Source organism: Castor canadensis, chromosome 7 (assembly GCF_047511655.1).
Source record: "Castor canadensis chromosome 7, mCasCan1.hap1v2, whole genome shotgun sequence".
Taxonomy (NCBI): Eukaryota; Metazoa; Chordata; class Mammalia; order Rodentia; family Castoridae; genus Castor; species Castor canadensis.
The window spans coordinates 117192862-117214946 of NC_133392.1; the positions used below are offsets into that span (position 1 = coordinate 117192862).

At 38.1% G+C, this 22085-nt stretch overlaps 1 protein-coding gene across 10 annotated transcripts in view; it reads left to right on the top strand.

Moving 5' to 3' along the window:
- Positions 1-22085, top strand: part of Dab1 (DAB adaptor protein 1) — a 1106217-nt gene that overhangs the window by 957518 nt on the left and 126614 nt on the right. For all 10 annotated transcript variants that reach the window (XM_074079997.1, XM_074079998.1, XM_074080005.1 and 7 more), the window contains 2 exons: positions 3893-4032; positions 13440-13538. In XM_074079997.1, coding sequence (XP_073936098.1) covers positions 3893-4032; positions 13440-13538 — 239 coding nt within the window. The remainder of the gene's footprint in view (positions 1-3892; positions 4033-13439; positions 13539-22085) is intronic.

The following is a 22085-nucleotide window of genomic DNA, read 5'->3' on the forward strand; positions in this document are numbered from 1 at the left end:
TTGAACAGACATTTTTCTAAAGAAGACGAGCAAATGGATAATGAGCAGATAAAATGATGTTCTCAGCATTATTAGTCCTCAGGGAAATGCAAATCAAAACCACAATGAGATATCACTGAACACCCACTAGAATCGCTGAAGTATAAAAGACAGACAATAAGAGATGTTGAAAACAACATCTGTCAGAGAAGCCGGAATCCCTTATACTTTGCTGGTGGGGCAGTGAAATGATGCAGTCACTGTAGAAAAATGGCTTGATCGTGTCTCAAAAAAGTTAAACATAGAGTTATTGATGGCCCAAATGCCCATCAAATGATGTTCCATAGTCACACAAAGGAATAGTATTCAAGAGAGAGAAAAGGGGAAAGAAATGGAATAGGGGAGAGATATAGATAGATAGATAGATAGATAGATAGATAGATAGATAGTAGAAAGATAGATAGATAGATAGATAGATAAAGACAGAGAAAAACAGAGACAGAGATAGGCAGACACACAGAGAACATGAATTACTGATACATGCTGAACTTGAAAATGCGCTGTTAAGTAAAAGAAACCAGACACAAAAGACCATATATTATCAGATCACATTGATATAAAACATCTAGAATAGGCAAATCTACAGAGACAGAAAGAGATCAATGACACTTAGCACTGGAGGAAATGGGAAGTAACAGCTATTGGGTTCAGGGGACCTTTTTTGGAATAATGAAAATATTCTAAAATTAATAGTGATGGCTGTATAATTCTGTGAATGTACTAACACCACTGAGTTGTATACTTTAAAATGGTGAATTTGATAGTATGAGAATTATATCTCAATAATGCTGTTGTTAAAAAATTTAACCTCTGCTGTTAACTTTGGGCATTGGTATTCACTTCTGTAAAAAAAAGCTTTCATTAAAGTGCTGAACTCAAAGACCAAGTGAATGATTAAAGGAAAGATCACATGATGTCAAACTCTTGGCATAGTAACTCATACAGTAAATACTCTAAACAGATAGAGACTGTGTTTATGATTTTCTTTAAACACATGTTCCTCCCTGAAGCATAGGGTCAATGTTTGCTTTTAGCCAAAATAGGCTAGGATTCGTGACACTTAGAATGTATGAAGACTGACCCTCTCCTCAAACTCTATGTGCCTGTGGTGGAATTACAGACTTATGGCTTTGATATCTGTTATTTATTTCTTAACTAATATAACTGAGACCTTGCTCAAGATGTGCTCATGAAAAATTACCCTTTTAATGGTAGAACATTTAATGAGAAACTGGATTATCTACTGCGTAAGTGCCCTTCATACAAATTAGCTTGGCACTAGGTCTTAATCTAAATTGGGCTCCCTACTTTCCTCTAAATGGCCTAATATTTTCTTATTAATCTCTGCCCTTGTTCACCTGCTTTGGCTCTACCTCCTCTTAGAATCTCCCTCCTCGGCAGAGTTTTGTGCCCTGACATGTTTCTTAAAGCCCTCTTTGTGTCTGACTCCTGTTCGTTTTTTGGACATGACTTCTTGCTGGAAGATGTTTGTTCCATTTTCTAGCTGTCTTTCCATCTCCGCAATAGATTTTTAATGGTGTCAGTATATTTATATTTAAAATCAACAGATTGTTTCATGTAAGTTTTGGTACAAGGAAAAGTTTTGACTTTAAGGGAAGTTGGATGAATGAGAACCAATTAAGTTAAAACACAGAATACACGCAAACCCCAAGCATGGGCTTTGGAATCAAACAAATCAGCATCAGGTCTTACTGAGTTTGGACAATTACATGACCTATCAGATCTTCAATTTCATTGTTTATCTTTAAAATCCCAGTAATGATGTTTACCATGAGAACTTTTTCTAAAGCTAAACAAGTTGGTGCATGCAGTGTGCGCTTTGTGATAAATGCTAACTGATATTGCTATTGCACCTAAAGTTTGGGGGGTCCCAATAGTGAAAGGAGTGTTATTAGTGACTGAAATAATATTATATGTTTAAGAAATGATATTTGGGATAGAAGGAGATAACCTTCCCAAGAAATCTTAGATTAATCTGTAGATTACTAAACTTTACACTGTAAGGCAAGGAGAGAAGACCCAAGGCATCACAGGCCCCATTCCTTAGCCAGATGTCCATAGAAGGTATATCAGCTCTAGTCTCTGATATCTGTCTTACAGATTCTGAGATTTAATTTGTATGCTCATTATAGTTTCTAACTAATCATCCATGCACTCTATTTGCTTTGTGGAATATTATTCAAAGGTGTTGATATGCTTGAAATCTCAGTAGAGAAAAATGACAACTGGGAGTCATGGACCACAGGTCCATAGCTTGCCCTGCAGCCATTCCTCTTCTGAGCCTCCCACGTCCCCAGCACGGTATCTTCTACTGGAATGATCATAGTGTCCATGGGTACTATTTACAGAAAGTTTGTGCTGAGAATGAATGCTCGCTTTGCACTCTCTATCTAATACAAGCTCTGTCAGGTTTATCCTCATTCAGTATGTAAGGAACTAATACTCAATTGGTTTAGTTGACTTACAAAGGCAACCTCCTTACACACCTAGCATAATGTCTGTACATTTTTATTTGCAGTCACCAAAACTTGAGTTGCCAGCGGCACAGATTTTGTCTTCATCTGCTGCCAGTGATGATAGCATTTAGCACAGAGGAGATACTCAGTAAGGAATGAATGAATATGAATGAAAGTCAAATTTCATAAACAGCAAAGCACTGTAATGTGGTTAGGTATTGCTTTTATTTTTTCTATTTTAGCAATGACCTCAGATAATTCTCAACCCCGTATTATAGAAAGGCCTTAGTTTGCACATCATGTATATGGAGGGAAATAGGCTGAATTATCTCTTATGTCCTCAGGTGTATGTTTCTGACCACAGGGAAGCCATGATAGAGAAGTTTCAGTCATTGGTATTCTGGAAGATGAGTGTTAAAATGCTGGGCATCCTAGGTTTTATGATTCTCAAATGCATGCCCACATCCCTTAGCAGGCAAAGTATGAAGAGATTAGAACACTATGAATTACTGCATAGTCCTCTTATTTCTGAGTCTGTGAGCTTGGACAAGCTACGTGAATTCTGTGACTGTCTTCATCATCTGGAAAATAGATGAAGGGCTATTGTGAAGCACGAATATAAAGTTTATAAAACATCTCACATGAAGCACTTGCTCAATTCACAGTAACTTTACACTCCTTACTTAATGTGGGTATGTTTGATCTCCTGATTGATGTGCCTTAGCAAAATATTGTGTTGATAATTTTGAGAGAGTCTGTTGCAAGGTCTGAACACTCAATACCAAGTAGCATGGAAGCCTATTTCCCTACACAGATGAGTTAACGGAAGAGATGTCATAAAATCATGTTTGACATTTATCCTGGATCATTACTTCGTGCAAAGCAATTACTCTGGAGTCTTGCTATCAAACAATTCATGGAATTGGGTACAAGAAGGGTCTTGGAGCCTGTCCAAAGTATTATTAAAAGTTGGAAATACTGGAGATGCAGTGCTGATGTTATTATGACAGGACTATTGGATATGGACTCTTAGTAGGTGATTATCATTGGTTGAATACCTCCTGTGTATCAAATGATAAATTATATGCTTTACACATATTGTCTGATTTATTTATCTTAGTACTCTATTGGGATGACGTTTTAAAAAGTTTTTCCGATCCAAGAAAGCTGAAGCTCAGAGAGGAGAAATAATTTGCCTCAAGACTTAAATGGATGGAACCAGTGGTGCTTCTTGGAATATTTTTCCTCCTGTGTTTATCAATTTGACTTTCCTGGAATGTAGGGGGAGCCAGAGAGCGCATCTTGGAGTGGCGAATTCTTAAAGCCAATATAACCTCAACAACTTTGTTCCTGAATCTCCTTTTCTCTGTTTTCAGGTCAGGATCGCAGTGAAGCTACTTTGATAAAGAGGTTTAAAGGTGAAGGGGTCCGGTACAAAGCCAAACTGATTGGGATTGATGAAGTTTCCGCAGCTCGGGGAGACAAGTTATGTCAAGATTCCATGATGAAACTCAAGGTGATGTACAAACATTTGATTGTAAATCTCTCCAGGTTAATAGGAATAAGGGAAAGAGATGATTACTGTCATTATGGCAAGTAACTTTATTCACTTATTGGTAAATTACGTGGCATGTGGATGAATCAACGTATTTATTCATTGGGGAGAGATTTCAATCACTTAGCAAGTGTTCATTGGGCGATCGCTATGCCTCCATTAGAGGCACTGTGGTAGGCCTTGTTTTATACTTTTGTGTTTATATTTTCTTCAATTTTATCTTCATTGTAAAAACCCTTGTAAAACAAACGTGCAAAATTATCATTTTTTAGTGCCTGGCATTTTATGAAATTTTGCTACTTTGCTATTTTTTAATAAACTTTATATATTTTGTCATATAGTAGCAGAAGTCAAGGTGAAAACTAATTTTATTCTTCCCTGTAACTTCTATTAATACATTCCAAACACTTCATAACAAAGGAAAAATAATGTCTTTTAAGTAATATGTAGGTAAATACTGGAATTTGGAGATCTCACAAATAATTTTCTGATTTTAAATGCTATAAAAAAGCTTTTTCATTGAAAAACCTGAAAATAAAGTTGGAAAAATTTTTAATTGCAAAATAAGCAAATTATGTTCTTAAACATATACAAAAGAGAAAAGTTTGGACCCCAATTTTAATGTCAATACATTCTGTTTATGTTTTATGCACTTAAAATGTATCTAATTTATTTTTCTGGTTATTGGGTTCATATATATGTTCATTATAAAATATTTTGAAGATATATAAAAGTATAAGGAAGAAAATTTTTAAATCCCAAATCCCATAAAGAAAATGTCAACATTTTTGTGCCTAACTTATAATCTTTCTTTGTGATTTTGTATATATAATATATGAATTATACACATATATAATAAAATGTTAGTTTCATATCTTGGGTTTCTTTGTTTCTCATCTGATAATATATATGAGCATTTTCTTAAATTTTCAAGTATTCCATGAGGATACAACATGGTCAGTGAAGTATTTTTAAGTATAAGAAAAAAAGGAACAAAAGAGTAAAACAGCAAGCCTGGTAAACTGCCTAAGAGCATTAAATGAGATACAATCTGTACAACACCCTCTATTTCACCTTTTTTTTTCATAGATGTTTAGGAAATCACAGCTATTATTTTTACTGATTCTCTACACATTTTCTTAGCAGTTTACCATGTACATGAAATGCTAAATGTCCCTATAGTATGGCTTTAAGAATCAAGATTTTAAAAACTCTTAATTTTCTACGCTGTATATTCATTACCTTGGTTTTTTTAATTCTGTTTTGTTTTATTTGGTCACACAAGGGATTGAACCCAGGGCCTACACTGTGCCAGAAAAATTCTACCATTTGAAGAACTTCCCTTCTCAGCCTTTTATTTTGCATTTTGTTTTTGAAATAGAATCTAACTTCTTTGCCTGGGCTGACCTCAAACCAACTTCTGATTCCTTTTTTTTTACATCACCTTAACTTTTAATCTCAATTTATTACAATAATATTTTTGATCAGAAGGTAACATCTACATATATTATAAATGTAAATGGAAGAAATAGTTTCTAGTTTTTTTTTTCCTTTTTCTTTTATTATTCATATGTGCATACAAGGCTTGGTTCATTTCTCCCCCCTACCCCCACCCCCTCCCTTACCACCCACTCCGCCCCCTCCCTCTCACCCCCACCCTCTCAATACCCAGCAGAAACTATTTTGCCCTTATTTCTAATTTTGTTGTAGAGAGAGTATAAGCAATAACAGGAAGGCACAAGGGTTTTTGCTGGTTGAGATAAGGATAGCTATACAGGGCATTGACTCACATTGATTTCCTGTGCGTGGGTGTTACCTTCTAGGTTAAATTCTTTTTGATCTAACCTTTTCTCTAGTACCTGTTCCCCTTTTCCTATTGACCTCAGTTGCTTTTAAGGTATCTGCTTTAGTTTCTCTGCGTTAAGGGCAACAAATGCTAGCGAATTTTTTAGGTGTCTTACCTATCCTCACCCCTCCCTTGTGTGCTCTCGCTTTTATCATGTGCTCATAGTCTAATCCCATTGTTGTGTTTGCCCTTGATCTAATGTCCACATATGAGGGAGAACATACGATTTTTGGTCTTTTGGGCCAGGCTAACCTCACTCAGAATGATGTTCTCCAATTCCATCCATTTGCCAGCGAATGATAACATTTCGTTCTTCTTCATGGCTGCATAAAATTCCATTGTGTATAGATACCACATTTTCTTAATCCATTCATCGGTGGTGGGGCATCTTGGCTGTTTCCATAACTTGGCTATTGTGAATAGTGCCGCAATAAACATGGATGTGCAGGTGCCTCTGGAGTAACCTGTGTCACAATCTTTTGGGTATATCCCCAAGCCAACTTCTGATTCATATACCTTAGCCTCCCCGGTAGCTGAAATTATGAGTGTGCCACCATGTCAGGCTTGTTTTTGTTTTGTAGCTGTTATATAACCATACTTTTAAAAATAATTTCATTTATAATATAAGGTATACTAGATAAAGTTATAAAGGTCACGAAAATCATGATTTCACAGATTATCAGTTTGGAAGAGATTAATGCATTTTTATAATTAAGTGATGTTATGAGACTTTAGGGCATTTCAATAATGAGCTGTCTTTCTTCTCAAACCTGAATGATAAATTGATGAAGCAGTTGGACAGGAAGAATTCTACATCCCAGCTTTGGGATGAATAAATGCTGGCCTGGAGGAGGTGACTTAGATACAGAGGCCGTCCTTAAATGAGAAAGGCTCTGCTGCTTGGTTTATAGGAGACTCAGATGATAACTCTGATAACAGCCCTCTCTGTTCTCTCAGCCTGTGCCCAGCTCCAAGGTAGAACCACAACCAGTACCTGAGATCAGATCAGAATGTGACCTGTCTACTCGCAGGTAGATTGCACAGAGAGAGCGTGGAAGAGATGGATCTTCATATGTTCTACTTCTTCAGACTCCCCAATCAGATAAAGCTGCCATTCTAACAGGACTGTGGTTATAGATAGGGATAAAAGTCTGGTTCTTGATTCTTGCTGAAGTCTTAATTGAATTTATTAAAGTCCAGCAAATAAACGAAAACTTTCCTGATGAAAGCTTTATTAAAAGACATGAAGAAAATTCCACTTACGTAGTCCTCCATGTGCACAGACCTGGTTCCTTCCCTGAGCCACCAGTCTGCTGAGGAGGAGAGAGGAGCTCATGTCATACATGCTACTTCCCCTAGCATCCAGGAGACAGCCACTTGTTGTAGAGTGCTATTGGCTAGCTGCCTTCAGGAAGCACAGAAGTCCTAGTGGATGTGACCAGGAAATCACTCTGTTGTCTGAAAGTTCTACCTCAGGTTTAACATTAGGCCAAGTTAGCAGGACCAGGCATGGGAAAGACTGCCAACTGTGAGTGTGTTACCCGTAGTAAAATGTTCCATCTGTCTCCCTTCATAACCATGAGGTCCCCAATTTCCCGAGAGTTTGTCCTGCCATAACATTCTCTTGTCAGATGCACTGAACTTGTTGAGGGGTTCTTGGTTCCTAGACAATTGTATTTCATTATTTGCAAGTTGCTGAGAAGAATGTTGACATTTCAGCTCCCAGTGGATTTTTTTTTTTTTTTTTTTAGGAAACAGAAACATAAATGATCGATTCTCCACTTGGCCAGTAAAAGACAGAATTACAAAATGCCTCTTAGCCTTGAAAAAGGGCCTACTTGCTCATATTAGGCCATATGAGAAATGAAATTAAAAATGGTTTCCCTTTACTAGACTCTCTGAAGCTGGTGCATTTCCTTTAGAGAATTTTCTCTTGGATTGCAGAGGTCTTACTAGGAATTTGTAAGTATGAGTGGCCCATTGCCTGTCTACCAGCCAAAGCATCATCATATTTTGATTTACACTCAACAGCAAGATAATTTCTCCTTTGACCTTATGAAACAGATTTTAGCTTCCCCATTTTGCAACTACGAAATCTGAGGTTCTGAGTAGTTAAAAGTATCTGTCCCACAATCTTCTTTTAATGTGGTCAGTTCAGAATTCAAACCTAGATCTCTAGAGATAAGACACAGTTTAACACTTAATTGTATTCTGTTTTATATTTGCATTTAATTTATCTTGATTCCCCAGTTTGCTTTTAATCATCTATCAGTCAGCTACTCTCCAACAGCCATACATCATCAACTTCTTAAGTGGTCATCTTTCAGAAAGTCCTTGGATAAAGGTGGTAGTTGAAACTGTGGAAGAGATGAGCTCTCTCAGAAGTCTGAGAGCTAAGTATAGGGCCCTAAATCTGTTAGTCAGGCCATGAACAATACAAAATCCCCCTGAAGAAAACAGATGAGGACATGTTCATGGACGAGGTATTTGAAAAGGTAGGCAAGGTTAGGATAGAAACAAGAAGTAGGGAAGCACGCATATTATAGTAGGAGTGGGGCACTGCTGCCTCTCCTAGGGAAAAAAGTATTTACTGGAATCCAGGGAGAGCAAAATAGATAAAGAAGTCCCCTTCCCTCATTAGGCAAAAAAAAAAAGAAAGAAAGAAAAGAAAAGGCCTACCACTAGAGATATAGATCAAGGACAAGAAGGAAGTGAAAAAAAAGTACCCTTACATCTTCTTCCTTCTACCTGCTGATCTCTTGTGTGTGTGTTTCGGGAAGAAACTTAACTAGAAGCCAGGAGAAAGGACACCAAGGACAACAGGGCATACAGTCTTCAAGGGTCTATCTCAGGACACAAAACAAAACAGAGCAGAGAAAGATATTTCCATTCAGATTTTTGTTTTTGTTTGTTCGGGAAGGGGCAGTTGTTGTGTTTTATTTTTTGGTGCTCTACCACTAGAGCCATGCCCTTAACCCTGCATTCCATTTTTTAACCAGGAAAAATGAAATTTAGGATGAAGTTTTTTCTCCTTAAGTGCACAAAGCTAGTAGCTAGCAAGATGAGAACAGTGAGCAGATATATTACATGGAGCATTCTGTTATAGCAGTCTTAGGTTTTTAGTACTCAGGCCTATAGCCTTAGTGTGTTTACATAGGTGCTTTGCATGTTCCCTGGAGATTACAGTCATAGCATCGTGTGTGTGCACCATGCTGTGTGAGTATTCTCAAAGCCCTTTCTTGTCCATCATCTTAACAGATTCTCACAGCCACCCCCGAGTTAGACAGGACAACCTGTTCCTCCTGCCAGGCTAGTCTGATCCCTTCTCTAGGTGTAAATTTCTTCATCCCAACTCCGCCTATCTGTGACTACCTTAGTAATGCCTATGTCAATCATTTCACACTGTGCCTAGCGTGTGTTGTTACTCAATAATGTCAGCATTAATCCTAGTAATAATGGTCCTTGTTATGTACTGAGTGCTCCCTGCACTCAGTATGAGGGTGATATGTATATAATCCATTTAAATGTCCCAACACTCTTATGAAGTAAGAAACAGAATTATTCTCATTTTAGAGTTCCTCTTTACTCTGAGTTTAGAAGCTGGTGGTTCCACCTGTCTGTGTCCAGGAGCATTTGGCCATATTTGTTGCACAGCATGCATCATTGCATGGTCATTTTTTTTTTGTCCGTTTCCCAGAAAAGGCTCTTTGAGAAGAGAAAGTCTGTGTGCAAGACATCCTACCATTATAATCAGAGTCAGAAAGACCACTGTCTGGATTCCAGTTCTATGACTTACTAGCTTCTTTGGGTTTGGGGAGGTTGCTTAGCCCATGACCTTATGCTAATTTCACAGATGAGGATCTGTTAAATGACAGAGAAGATTCTTATCTCCCAGGACTGTGGTATGGAGTAAATTATATGACATGTAAGAAAACAGCTAGTGTAAAGTATACAATCATTAAGATGGTTGAACCCCTCCCCCCATTTCCAGGTTTCCAGGTGGCTAATATTAGGCAAGAGCCCCAACCCACCCCTACATGCACGTTGTTGAGCTCTCCAAACAGAGCAGTCTTCTGGCCCTCCCCCGTTAGTTTTGCATACTCCAGTGAGTAATGTTTTGGGGACAAGACCCCCAAGACCTGCTGTGGTGGCAGGCCTGCCTGGACATAGTACAGTTTTTACAGCTTGGCGCAGAGTCCTATCTCACATGAGAAATGTACTTAATAAAATTGGACTTTTTATTTCCCCAAAGATAGCATCATGTGAATAGTCCTTTTCGACTTCATTCATCATGCAAAGCCAACACCAGCAGCCCTAAGTACAAATGCTCTAGGAACATGTCTGCTGGTTCTTTCCATTCTTTTTGATATACAACCATATTCTACCATGGGATTCTTTGATAGCCACTTGGAACCAGTAAGCAAAGAAGGCCTTAGAATCTATTCAGCATTACCATGTCCCAGTAGGTACTGCTATTTGATATTCCATAAATTCTGTGAGCCCGGAACTGTGGGGAATACTTAAGAAATGGAGAAGTAAGCTATTGTTTCCCGCTAAAGGTACAGCCCTTTCCTCTGTCCTTTGATGTCCTTCTAAAAGGAACAAAGAAGTGAGGGTGCCCCTCCCCTCTGACTTAGCCCTTCTAATCTTTTCTTTTGTGAGGAGCTCTCTTAGTCCATTTGTGCTTCTACAACACAATACCTGAGAGTGGGTATTTGTAGATACCAGAAATGTATTTCCTCACAATTCTGAAAGCTGGGAAGTCCAAGATCAAGCTGCTACCATGTTCAGTGTCTGATGATGGTCCAGTTTCTCTGCTTTCAAGGTGGCACCTTATTACTAAGTTCTCTGAAGGAGATGAACAGTGTCCTCAACATGACAAGACAATGAAGGGCACAAAAGGGAACAAACATAGTCTTTCAGACCCTATGATGGCTTTTCCCTTGTGGCTTAATCACCTCCTAAATGCTCCCGCTACAAATACTATCACATTAAGGATTAAGTTTTAGCATATGGTTTTGGGGAGAACACAGTTTAGACCATAGGAAAAGGGTACTTACTCTTTTGTCAGGACACTCGAGATTGAAGGTTGGGGTATAGAGATGTGACCGCATATGGTATTTTACTCAAATACGGCCAAGTACACAGATTTCAAAGTCATCTTTCCTAGGCTCACCATCTGGCTTGTCCTCTCAGTCAGTACCCAGATGAGGGAAGGTTGTCTCACTTCTTTCTGAGTGCCTAACTTATGACAGGCTCTGTTTTCAGCACTGGGCACATAGAACAAAATAAACAAAAAAAATAAAAACAAAGTTCCAGCATAATTGAGCTTACATTGCATTGACTAAAGGCAGGCAATCACCAAATGAGTATGTGATACATACATTAGATGTTGGTAAGTACCATGAAGAAACGTGAAACAGGGAAATGAATGAGATACAGTTTTGCATGAAGGGAATATTGGCTAAGATACCTATGGTAGCATTGAACACAAATAAAAATCACCTCTGGGATTCTAAAGAGGTATGTTGATGATTCTCCCATGTTGCCTTAATGTATCCAAAGTGACTTCAGAAGAAAACAGCACAGTGAGGAATCTAGAAACCATTGTCTAGAAGGGGTGGGTGGGGTGCATAGAAAAAGGATTTCACTTTGGGTGGAAGTCTCTATCCAATCACTTAGAGGGCAGTCTTTGGAGAAGGGGTCTTATGTCAATAGGTGCCAGTTATGGAGCAATAGTTGTAGGGGAGAGATTTCTACTCTTTAGAAAGAAGACTCAATGTGCAGAATAATAATTGCTGAAGTACCAAGAGTTTGGAGGGCTGAGTTGTGATCTCAGCTTTTTTCACCAGTTCTCTGCACTAGGTCAGGAGTGTTCACCACCATTTGGAACGTTATTTTTCTCATCCTAAATTGGGAAGTTTGAATCAATTCATTTTAAGGTTTTTCTCTGCCTATAACAATCTATGTGTCTATGAGTGAAAAGTACTTGAAAAGGAATGGGCAAGTTATGAGGGAATGAATTTTTAACTAGTATGTATACAAACATGAGCTGGACTACAAACTTTAGTTGATATTCATTTATTACTAGAAAAAGTTAATTTCTTTTTTATCTCTTCACTGTACCAGGCAAAAGCAGTATTTACACTTGGGAAAGTGGCACTAAGATTAATTATTCTTCCAAAATGACACAGAACCAGGAGTATAATCAGATATTGTAATTCCACAGAATATTTCCAACACTTAAAGTAAGGATGCTCAACCATTTTCACAAGGATGTGCCTTCCTCATGCCTCTAGTTACACTTACGGCTCTTTAGCACCAGTCATTTCCCAAAACAGATGCTGGGAATCTACTGCTCTGAGAACAGCACAAACTCCTATTACCTCCTGGAAATGCAAAGTCAATATTATTTTAGACTTTCCTACTCCTAAAAGCCCATTACCACAACAGCTGAGAGGTGGATTTAATTTTGCCATTTGTTGGGATGAACAGTGTTAAGGGGCTGGGAGGCTTAAGACACCTGAAGCAGAGTGAGTAGCAGCCCTTGAGTAGAGATCCTGGAAATGCTTGAACCAGCTGAGTGTGCCCTACATAGTGTGACTACTGTGTTCACCTGTGACTGACGCCACAGAGTCTAATTTAAACAAGTGTCTCTACTCCTAATTTGAATTATATCAGTTTTAGGAACAGGGCCTCTGGATAGTACACTTATTTAGCAATTATTTGCTGAGCACCTGCTGCCGTCCAGGGACTGTCCCAACAAATACTGGGGGAAGAACTTTAAGCAAAGTAACATCCTTTCCTTTTGTGAAATTTACCTTCTCACTGGCTCATATGCATGTCTTTGGTTTTTAAAACGTTTGAGAAGGAGGGGAAATAGAAGTTTGATAACTGGAACTCATTTGTAGGTGCTTTTCTTGAAAGTACAGGACAGACATAAAATACAGAATGTCTTTGGATAAAAATTATAAGCAATAGGCATAAAACTATAAAGATCATATTTTTCAAAGCAAAATTGAAATACACCATCTAGAATCACTTTTTTCTTTTTCCTTTCTCTTCTTTCTGATCTTCAGAATTGATTCATACAAAAATGCTTTCCAAAAATATAAAAATATAATTTTATTTAGGAATATTATTTAGTGACTCAACTTTATTTCAAAGGTTAAATCCATATCTAATATAAAACCAAGCAAAGATACTGATATGAGGGCCATATTGTTTCTATCATAAAATCCCTAACTCTGAGCCAAGTATCTAGGCATTCCATAAATACTTGTTAGTCAGATGAGTGAATGCTCAAATATGTATTTATATAATGCTGTAACAGCCAGGACAACTATTACCCTGAAACATCAAGCAGATGTGAGCACGTGATGTAGAGACATGTAGAAGGGTGAAGGAAAAGGAGTATGAGTGATTGGTGGCATTGGTTGATGGTGTCTGACATGCCTTTGGGGCCAGAGGGAATTTTCAAATGAAAACACTAGAGTAAAAACCATTCCTTTCCTTTTAACAGGGTGTTGTTGCTGGCGCTCGTTCGAAAGGAGAACACAAACAGAAAATCTTTTTAACCATCTCCTTTGGAGGAATCAAAATCTTTGATGAGAAGACAGGGGTAAGTAAAAGAATCACATGGCGATGTAAAATTGAATCCATTGACAGATGTGCCCTTAAAAGCCTCTTCTCTCTGGGCAGGAATATCAAACAAGCATAAAAACACATAAAGCAACTGACAAATTTGATCAACTGTGATCGTCCATCAAAGCAAGTCTCTTTGCTGACTTGGCCACAGTATGACTGCACCGTGTTTCTTACAGTGTAATTGTGATAAAAGTGTCACACCATCCTGGTAATCTAATGGGAGATTGATGATCTTTGAAGAGCAGTGGTAATGTGATAGTTGAAGTTGAATTTCTTTCTGTGTTGCCAACTTGAATGACATACACCCTAGAGGGAGACACATGTAGGTCTGTAGACTTGGTCAAAGCATCCGTACACTCTTGAGTTTAACATGTAGCACATTACAATTGATGTAATCAAAAAGAATAAATAGAGGTCTCAATCTTAAAAAACATCTATCAGTGTACATCTAGGAAATGTAGGGCTGTCATGTTTGTCGAATCTACCAAAGAAATAGTTTGTGTTTTCATCAGCCTTACAGCTACAATTAACTCTGACTCATCCACAGAGCTCTCCTGACACTGTAGGTTTTTTTCATTGATGGTAAGGAAAATAGAAAAGTGTTCTATGATCCATGGTGCTGAAAGAGTGAGACTCCAATGAGTGTGTTTTCCCTTTTATTCATTCAAGGTTTCACAGCTTATAAAACACCTCCACATATGTCACCTCCTTTGAACTTTCCAAAGATAATTTATCAAACACTTTATAAATAATACTCAAACAGCCAAGTTAACTGACCTTGGTCATTTTGCACTTTTATTTTCTCTTCTTTGTTCTGACTAGTAACATAAGGGTGATAGGACGATAATTTAAAAGTACAAATGTATTAACTTGTAGAAAAAAGTTGTAGAAAAATTACTTCTAAGTAACTAGCAATGGAACAGATATTGGTCGTAACATTATTCCCAACAGCAAAAAAAGTAGAAGCAACATGAGTGTCCTGTGATAGATGAATAGATAAACAAAATATAGAATGGAATGCTATGGAGCCTTAAAATACAAGGAAATTCTAGCAAGTGCTACAACCTGGGTGAACCTTGAAGACAGTATGCTGAGTGAAATAAGTCAAGTGCAAAAAGATAAATACTGTATGATCTCACTTGAATGAGATACCTAGAGTAGCCAAAATCATGGAGATAGAAAGTACAATGATGACAGCCATGGGTGAGGGAAAAGGAAGAGTGGGATGCTATTGTTTGATGGGAATGGGATTTTAGCTTGGGAAGACGAAAATGTTCTAGAGGTGGATGGTGGTGATGCTTGCAAAAACTGTGAATATACTTAATGCTACTGAACTATACACTCAAAATAGTTAATATGGTAGATTTTATATTATTTATATTTTACTGCAATAAAGAAGTATAACTAGTAATAATGATACTCACTTGTTAAGTATCTCCTATATATTAGGTATATCAGTCATTTAAATGTATTATTCAGTCTCATCTTCACAGCAATCCTATGAGACAATAACAATAATAGCTGCTGTATTCATTCATTCATTTTCTGTTACTGTAGTAAAACACCATGGCAGATTGACTTTAAAAAGAAAAGAGATTTATTTAGTTCACAGTTCTGGACGCTCAAAGGGATTACTGACCCTAGCATCAGCTAGGCTGTTGTGGGAACGTCTTGGCAGATGGCAACCCAGCAGTCTGAGCACATGTAGGGAAAAGAGATCACATCTAAAAACAAGAAGTCCACGGGAGAAGGGGCTTCCCCAAACCCTTCCAAGGGTACTTTCACAATTGACCTAAGGACCTCCCACTGTGCCCCACATCTTAATGATCCTATCCCACTTCCATCATTGCCATGCTAATTTGTTTCTGCCACCATTTGTTTTCTGCAAGTTATACAAACTTCTCTATCCTTGATGTTCTCCACTATAAATCAGAGATAATGCTACCGTCTATCTCTTGGGTAAGAATTAAACATCCTGGTACTTAGCACAAAGTGTGGCACATAATATCTGCCTGATGGAGTAACTGCAATGGTTTGTTTTGTTTTTGAGTGTGTCCTCCAAGGTTTCACATGTTCGTAGAACACAGGTAGCTTGGCCCATGAGTCCTTTTTCTTATCTGCAATGTCTATTATCTCTTAAGGTAAACGACTTTCGTAAGTTCACCTGTGTTTTGAATTTTTTTTGAGACGGTACCATGAGATGGGACACAGGAACAGCTCAAGGGAAAAAGAAAATATTATACTAACAAGTCCTAAAGACAGGAGGCAGAGCATGCCACACAGGGCCACATGGGAAAGACACTAGGGTAGTTAGGGGGCAGAAGATAGGTTAAAGGGAGCCCTTTGGCCATGGGCTTTATTAGAATTTCCACAGGAAATTTAAAGCAGGGCAGAAGTGGACCCAGTTTAGGACTGACTAGTTTTGAGAATTTCTTCCAGCACTAAGCTATAAGGTTGGCCCCCAGGAACCTGGCACCTAGCTTTGCACCTGGCTCTGGGATGGTTAAAGCTGAGGAATATTGCTTCTTGTGGTTATGCATTGATTAGTTTGTCTGTCAAAGACATGTTCCTGACAGGGCCCGTTGCTATGTCTAAGAATTGACTAGCTGTAGGAGGGACAGTGCACTCCCTCCCAGAAAGGTTTTTCAAGATGTCAAAACATTATAATCTATAGAAAATTTAGAAATGTTTAGAATAAAACCCAGTGTTCAAGAGGCAGAACAGAGATTTAACCTCAGAACCTGAACAGAAATGAGTGAAATTTACCTCTATATCATATAGGGAAAGGTGGGGCTGGCTACCTGTTCATGCCTTAGTGAAACAGAATTTAAAATGAGGGCATAAAATTGGTAGAAAATGGGCCAGAATTCAGCAAAATTAAGAGCCCACCATAAGCCTCTCTTGCCTTCATCAAAATATAGTTTCAGAACCTGGGAAGATTTTCTATTATGTAGAAAGGTTGCATTTTAGAGACCTGTGCTCCAAAATGCAATTCACATATTAAATATCCACATTTTAACTAAGATTTATTATAAGCACATATGTAAATATTGCAATGTATCCCCCTGTACAACTATTATATGCTAACAAGAAATGATATTGACAAGCCAAATATATCCTGATGACCAAGGCAAGTAGGGGACTGGAAACTATGGTAGGCTATTTTCTTGACACAGACATAGCTTCAGGGATCCTGAAACACACAGGAAGCAGAGAACTTTGAGTGTATACATGACTTGGAGAACAATACTGGTTCTTTAGCATCCTATATGGGAATCATATAATGTGGATCCTGTCTGAGAGATGATTTCATGATGACTGATTTGACCAAATATTTTGCTATCATCTTTAGTCCCTTCCTAATTCTAGCTCTGATCATTACTATGACAACCCATACAATCAAAGGGACAATGACAGAAGCAGTCATACAGAGTACTTGGTATTTTATCTTGTTTGGGGGTGTTGTTTAAGGCTTTGTTATTCTGTCATGCCCCTCCCTATCAAAAAGGCCATGCCCAAATAAAGTCCTAATCACCTAGATTTTAACTAATGAGGAAAGATAGTTTTCATTCTTTCCATTTGTCTACCTCCTCTCTCAAAGATGGCCAAACTAGCCCAACAAAAGATATCACCAAACCTTGAAGTAGAATTTTTGATTTTTTTGCTGGACACAAAGAAAACAACAGTAAAGTCATTATTTCACTGCAAAGCCATTTGGCCTGGTGGAGAAAATGTCAGATCCCTAGTGAAGAATCAGGAAGGAGGCAGACTTAAATGCTTTCTGTCTGGCTTAGTGGACTCCAGTTCTGTGTGATTAACATTAGCCCTCTGTAGCCTGGAGCTTCTGCACACTTAGCTCGTTAACATGCCTTACAAGCCCTGGAAAAAATGGTCAGGATTGAGTGTGTTTAAATATGAAACTCTGAAGAGTTGTCTACTAGAAGCAGCTGGATTGACCTGTGTGATCCCAAAGAGAAGAACCAGGACTCCTAGAGAGAAGTTTCTAGGAGGCTTTTATCAGTAAGAAGGCTTTATCAGGCAGGGCTGTCTTCTGTGGGGGTGAGTTCACCATCTCTGGGGACTCTCAGGCCAAAGCCATGTGATGGGATATTGCTGAAGGAGTCAGATAGGAATGAGGTGTCCAGCAAAGTCATTTTAAGTTGATTTCTGAACCCAATTTTAAGGTTCTGATTCTCCCTTAAAGTAGTGCCTATTGATATTCTTTGTTTGAAAAATCTCTTTGGGAGATTAAGGGTAAGAACAGTCTACTGAACCTTTGTCCTTACCCAGCAGGAGACTGACTGCACCATGCAGGGCAGGAATCTGAGTGAAGTATTTTGTTCTCCATATCAAAGAAATAGAAAACTGGGTCTTTGTCATTTGGAATTACAAATCTTAGTTGTTTATCTTGTCTAAGGTATTTTTGCTCAAGCTTGACTGCACTTTTCTTTAAAAGTGAGAAAAGAAACATTTGCAGAATGTGACAATAGCTAGAATTTTAAAATCTAAAAGCTGTCAAAAATGTTTTGATCCCAATTAAAGAGACCCTTTGCAGCAATTTACACCCTGTCTTGAATTTCAAAGAACTCCTGATCCCAATCCTTATATGAGTAAAATTTGATTTATTATTAGCATGTTGCAGGGAATGAATCAATATTGAAAGCTGTTTGTATTTTCAGATACCTAGAAATTGCTACTGTATGAAAGGGAGCAGTGAGAATGCAGAATATATCACACATAACTATTACTGTTGTACCAGGAACTGTAATACATATAGGAGCAGAAATACATTAATGTGCTCTTAGGTCTTCAGAACAGACCAGTGGACACCAGGCAGCATAGATGTCATTTTCATTTCATAGATGAGGACAGTAAGGTTTGGAAGTGTCCCTGACCAGGATGTAGATTCAGGACAGACCTTCCAAGCTCCACAATCATATCTTTCCAGTGAACCTCACTGACTCACTTTTCTCTCCACTTATAATTTGATTCTGTGGAAATATTCCAGTTTAATGTCCCCCCCCAATCACAAATATTCCCAAAACCTAAGACTAAGTCTATTTCTTAGGATTGAGGTCAGTGGTCTGCATCAGCTTTTCAAGATCGGGACATTTTTGTCTAGATCACGTGGACTGGAAGTATGGCTCAAGCAGTAGAGTGCCTACTTTGCAAGTCCCTGCTTTGCAAGTACAAAGCCCTGAGTTCAAACCCCAGTCTCACCAAAAAAAAGGTACATCTCATTGTCCAGAATTTGAATTTTACTTGTCCATTTGAATGAGCCAGCACTTATTTATCATTACTAAGCACAACATTTGAAGTATCCCACAATTCTATGAAGTAGATGTTATTATTACCATTTTATAGATGGGAAAACTGAGATCCAGATAAAAGTCGCACAGCTAATAAGTGGCTGAGTTGGGATCCATCCCCAGATAGCCTGACCCAGAACGCATGATACTAGTAACGAGTTATTAATAATAACATACCCAATTATATGCATGATTTCCTTTTATTCATATGACAACAAATTCAGTATTATATCTGTCTGATTCTCACTGTTACTTTCATTCTGATATGAGTTGTCCTAAATAAGGATAAAAGAGGTAGAGTTACAGCTGGGACTGCTTCTTTGTTTTGGGTAGATGGAATATTAACCGTCTAATTCACAGGTGATTAGCCAATAGCATACTAGATGCCTGGCTATGCTGTGTGTAGCTCTGGTTCCTGGGGATTTAAAGATGAGTAAATGACCTCATGGTCCTTGTCCCTGAGGTCTTCGTATCTGCCTGTGAAGCCAGGCTCACAAAAGTGAACTGAAGCTGCTAAGGCATAGGTGAGAACAAAGTTGTTTGTGCTAGAATCAAGACCTAATTTTCCTAAAATATTTCTGAAAACATTCACAGAAAAGGGCACAGTGATTTAGTAGTGGTGAAGTAGATTGGAAAAGATCAGGTAAGTAAATCAGGAAAGAGAAAGTAGTATTTCTAAATGCACTGATGTTTAAAGGAGTAAGGTATGTTTGTTCATTCCTTCTTTCCTTCAAGATATATTTATTGAGTGCCTCTGTAAACACTCAAATAAATAAGGCCGTATCTTTCTGTTCATCACTGCTGTCTATCTAGTTAGCACAATGACTCACATGTAGCAGGTTCCCAGCAATATTTATTGCAGCAGAAACAAAATGAGTTAGACATTCAGAATCAGCAAATACACACAGAATACCTAGGGTATAGCACATAAGAGGTAGAGAATGACAGGATTTAGTACTGTCCCACATAATAGATGAGCATTGTATTTTAAATGCAATGAGTGCACTTAAATTCCAGGACTGATTTAATAACTTATTCCTCAGTCAAAATCAAATGTCACCTTTCCCGTGGCCATCAAGAAACAGGTCTCTTCTTCCTCATGTCAGATTGCATGCTGTGAGTGTCTTAAGGAGAGCAGGAGAGGTCAAAAAGGGACACTGGTCTCAGGGAAGGAGGCAAGAAGGAAGATGAGAGGGCTGTGGAGCAGGACATGGGGTTCTGGTAGCTTCTGGGATATTTCTGTCATCCTTGCTAAAGACACTCTCCCAAGACTGGCACTAATGACCAGCCTTAACCATGATTTTGTGGTTTATGGACAGCAGCTTTCATGGACCAGGTCTCATTGGACACCTTTAATTCTTGGAGGTTTTCATTATCCCCCTTTTACTAGCTACAGGTGGGTAAAGTGACTGGCCCAAGGTTATCATTTGTAGCAGAAAGGAAACTCAAATTCAAATTTACTAATTCCTAAGCTCATTTTCTTTCTTTTATCCCAGAGATTTCCCACTTGACTCATTCTGTCTTCCTGGGGATTGTTTAGGGAAATTTATGAAGGCATTTTTGGTGATCACACTTTTGGAGGTAGGATGATAATGGAGGAATTTTGAGGCCAAGACTGCTAGACATTCTGCAACACTTAGGACAAACATACACGATAGAAGTTCTTTTCCTGTGCTGTCTGACTTTCAAATGTCTGGCCAGACGTTTATGTAGATGAAAAAACCTGTTTATAATTACTTGAATCTAAAACCTAACTCTACATATAAACAAAGTATTTTCATACCAGATTCATCACATCAAATTTTCAGAAATGCAAGAGAAATATGTACTTTGTTTTACTGGAACTTCATAGAGGTGGTTAATCATTTCAGAAAACCACACCACTGTGATACTCACCATGTCTGAGTGATCGACACATTCTGCTGTATCTCGCATGTGTAGTTATTGCTTTTGCTGTGGCTCTGCTTATTTGGTCCTTCTTTAATAGCATCAAATATAAAGAAAGGATTGTCAACAATCTTGTGCTAAATGCTTTCTTAAACCCAGGTTTACTCATTACAAGAATGTGTGAAAAATATGACTATGTCATTATGTTCTTCTACTATAATTATAACTAAGTACTTGTGCATAGAAATTCATATTATTTTAAAATCAGAACCATCTTTTATTTTTCCTTCAGGTTATAATTAGGATATTTTGATTTGTGTGTAGATAGATTAAATTTTATGTCTGTAGATGGATTATATGATCATTTCCAGATGATAAAAGAAGGATTATAAAATATTTGTTGTTAAAAGGGAGTTGGGGTTCAGATAAGGTTGGCTGAGAGCCTGTCTAGACCATTTTAATTGGTTTCTTCATTTGTTCCTTCATTCCTCAAGTGCTTATCAAGCAAGAGGGACATTGTATTAGGTGGATAGGGATGAACCAGCCTGAAAACTTTCCTGCAAGGAACATATAGTGTAGGCATTAAGATATCTAAATACACGAAAACTTAAAAAATAATGAATATAACAAAAGAAAGTATAAAATTAGCATCAGCATTCAGGAAAAAAAACAAACTTCTTCCATCTGTTAAAAAATAAAATTACAATGATCTAAGAATACAGGGCTGAACCTAGAAGGATACACAGGATTTGAAGCTAGAGAAATGGTAGGAGTGTCCAGGCAAAGGGCATTATAAAAAAGTCCTCATGAAGGGTCACACAGGTGATGTTTGGTAGTTCTGGACAGGACAATGTGGGATGGTTGTCAAGTGAAGGCTGAAAATGAGAAAGAAGGCAGGGGTCAGATCTTGGAATGGCATGTCCTTTGCAACCTTAGTTATTATTCACTGTGGCCCTGAAGCTCACTAGATACACACAGAGAGTATAAGACTGTTCTTTGCCCATGAAATGCCTTCATGTAAGTGAAAGATAGGTCCTTTTCTTTAAGACTCATTCTGACTTACTGAGAAACCGTTACAATAAATACACACATTTTTATTACTGTTTTTTGACTAGTTTCTCTCTTGAGGCTGTGCAGTGCACACCCTGTCCCAACATAGGCAGCAGATCCAGGAGTGTTGTGGGGGGTGGAGCAGAATGCTGGGGCCTCTGTCTTGCTGTTTTATCCACACACTATGCTTCATCCACTTTGTTCAATATGTCACCTCCACTCTGATGGTCCTTTGCTCTTCTTCAGTTAGCAAGTGTCTCTTCACCTCTCAGGGT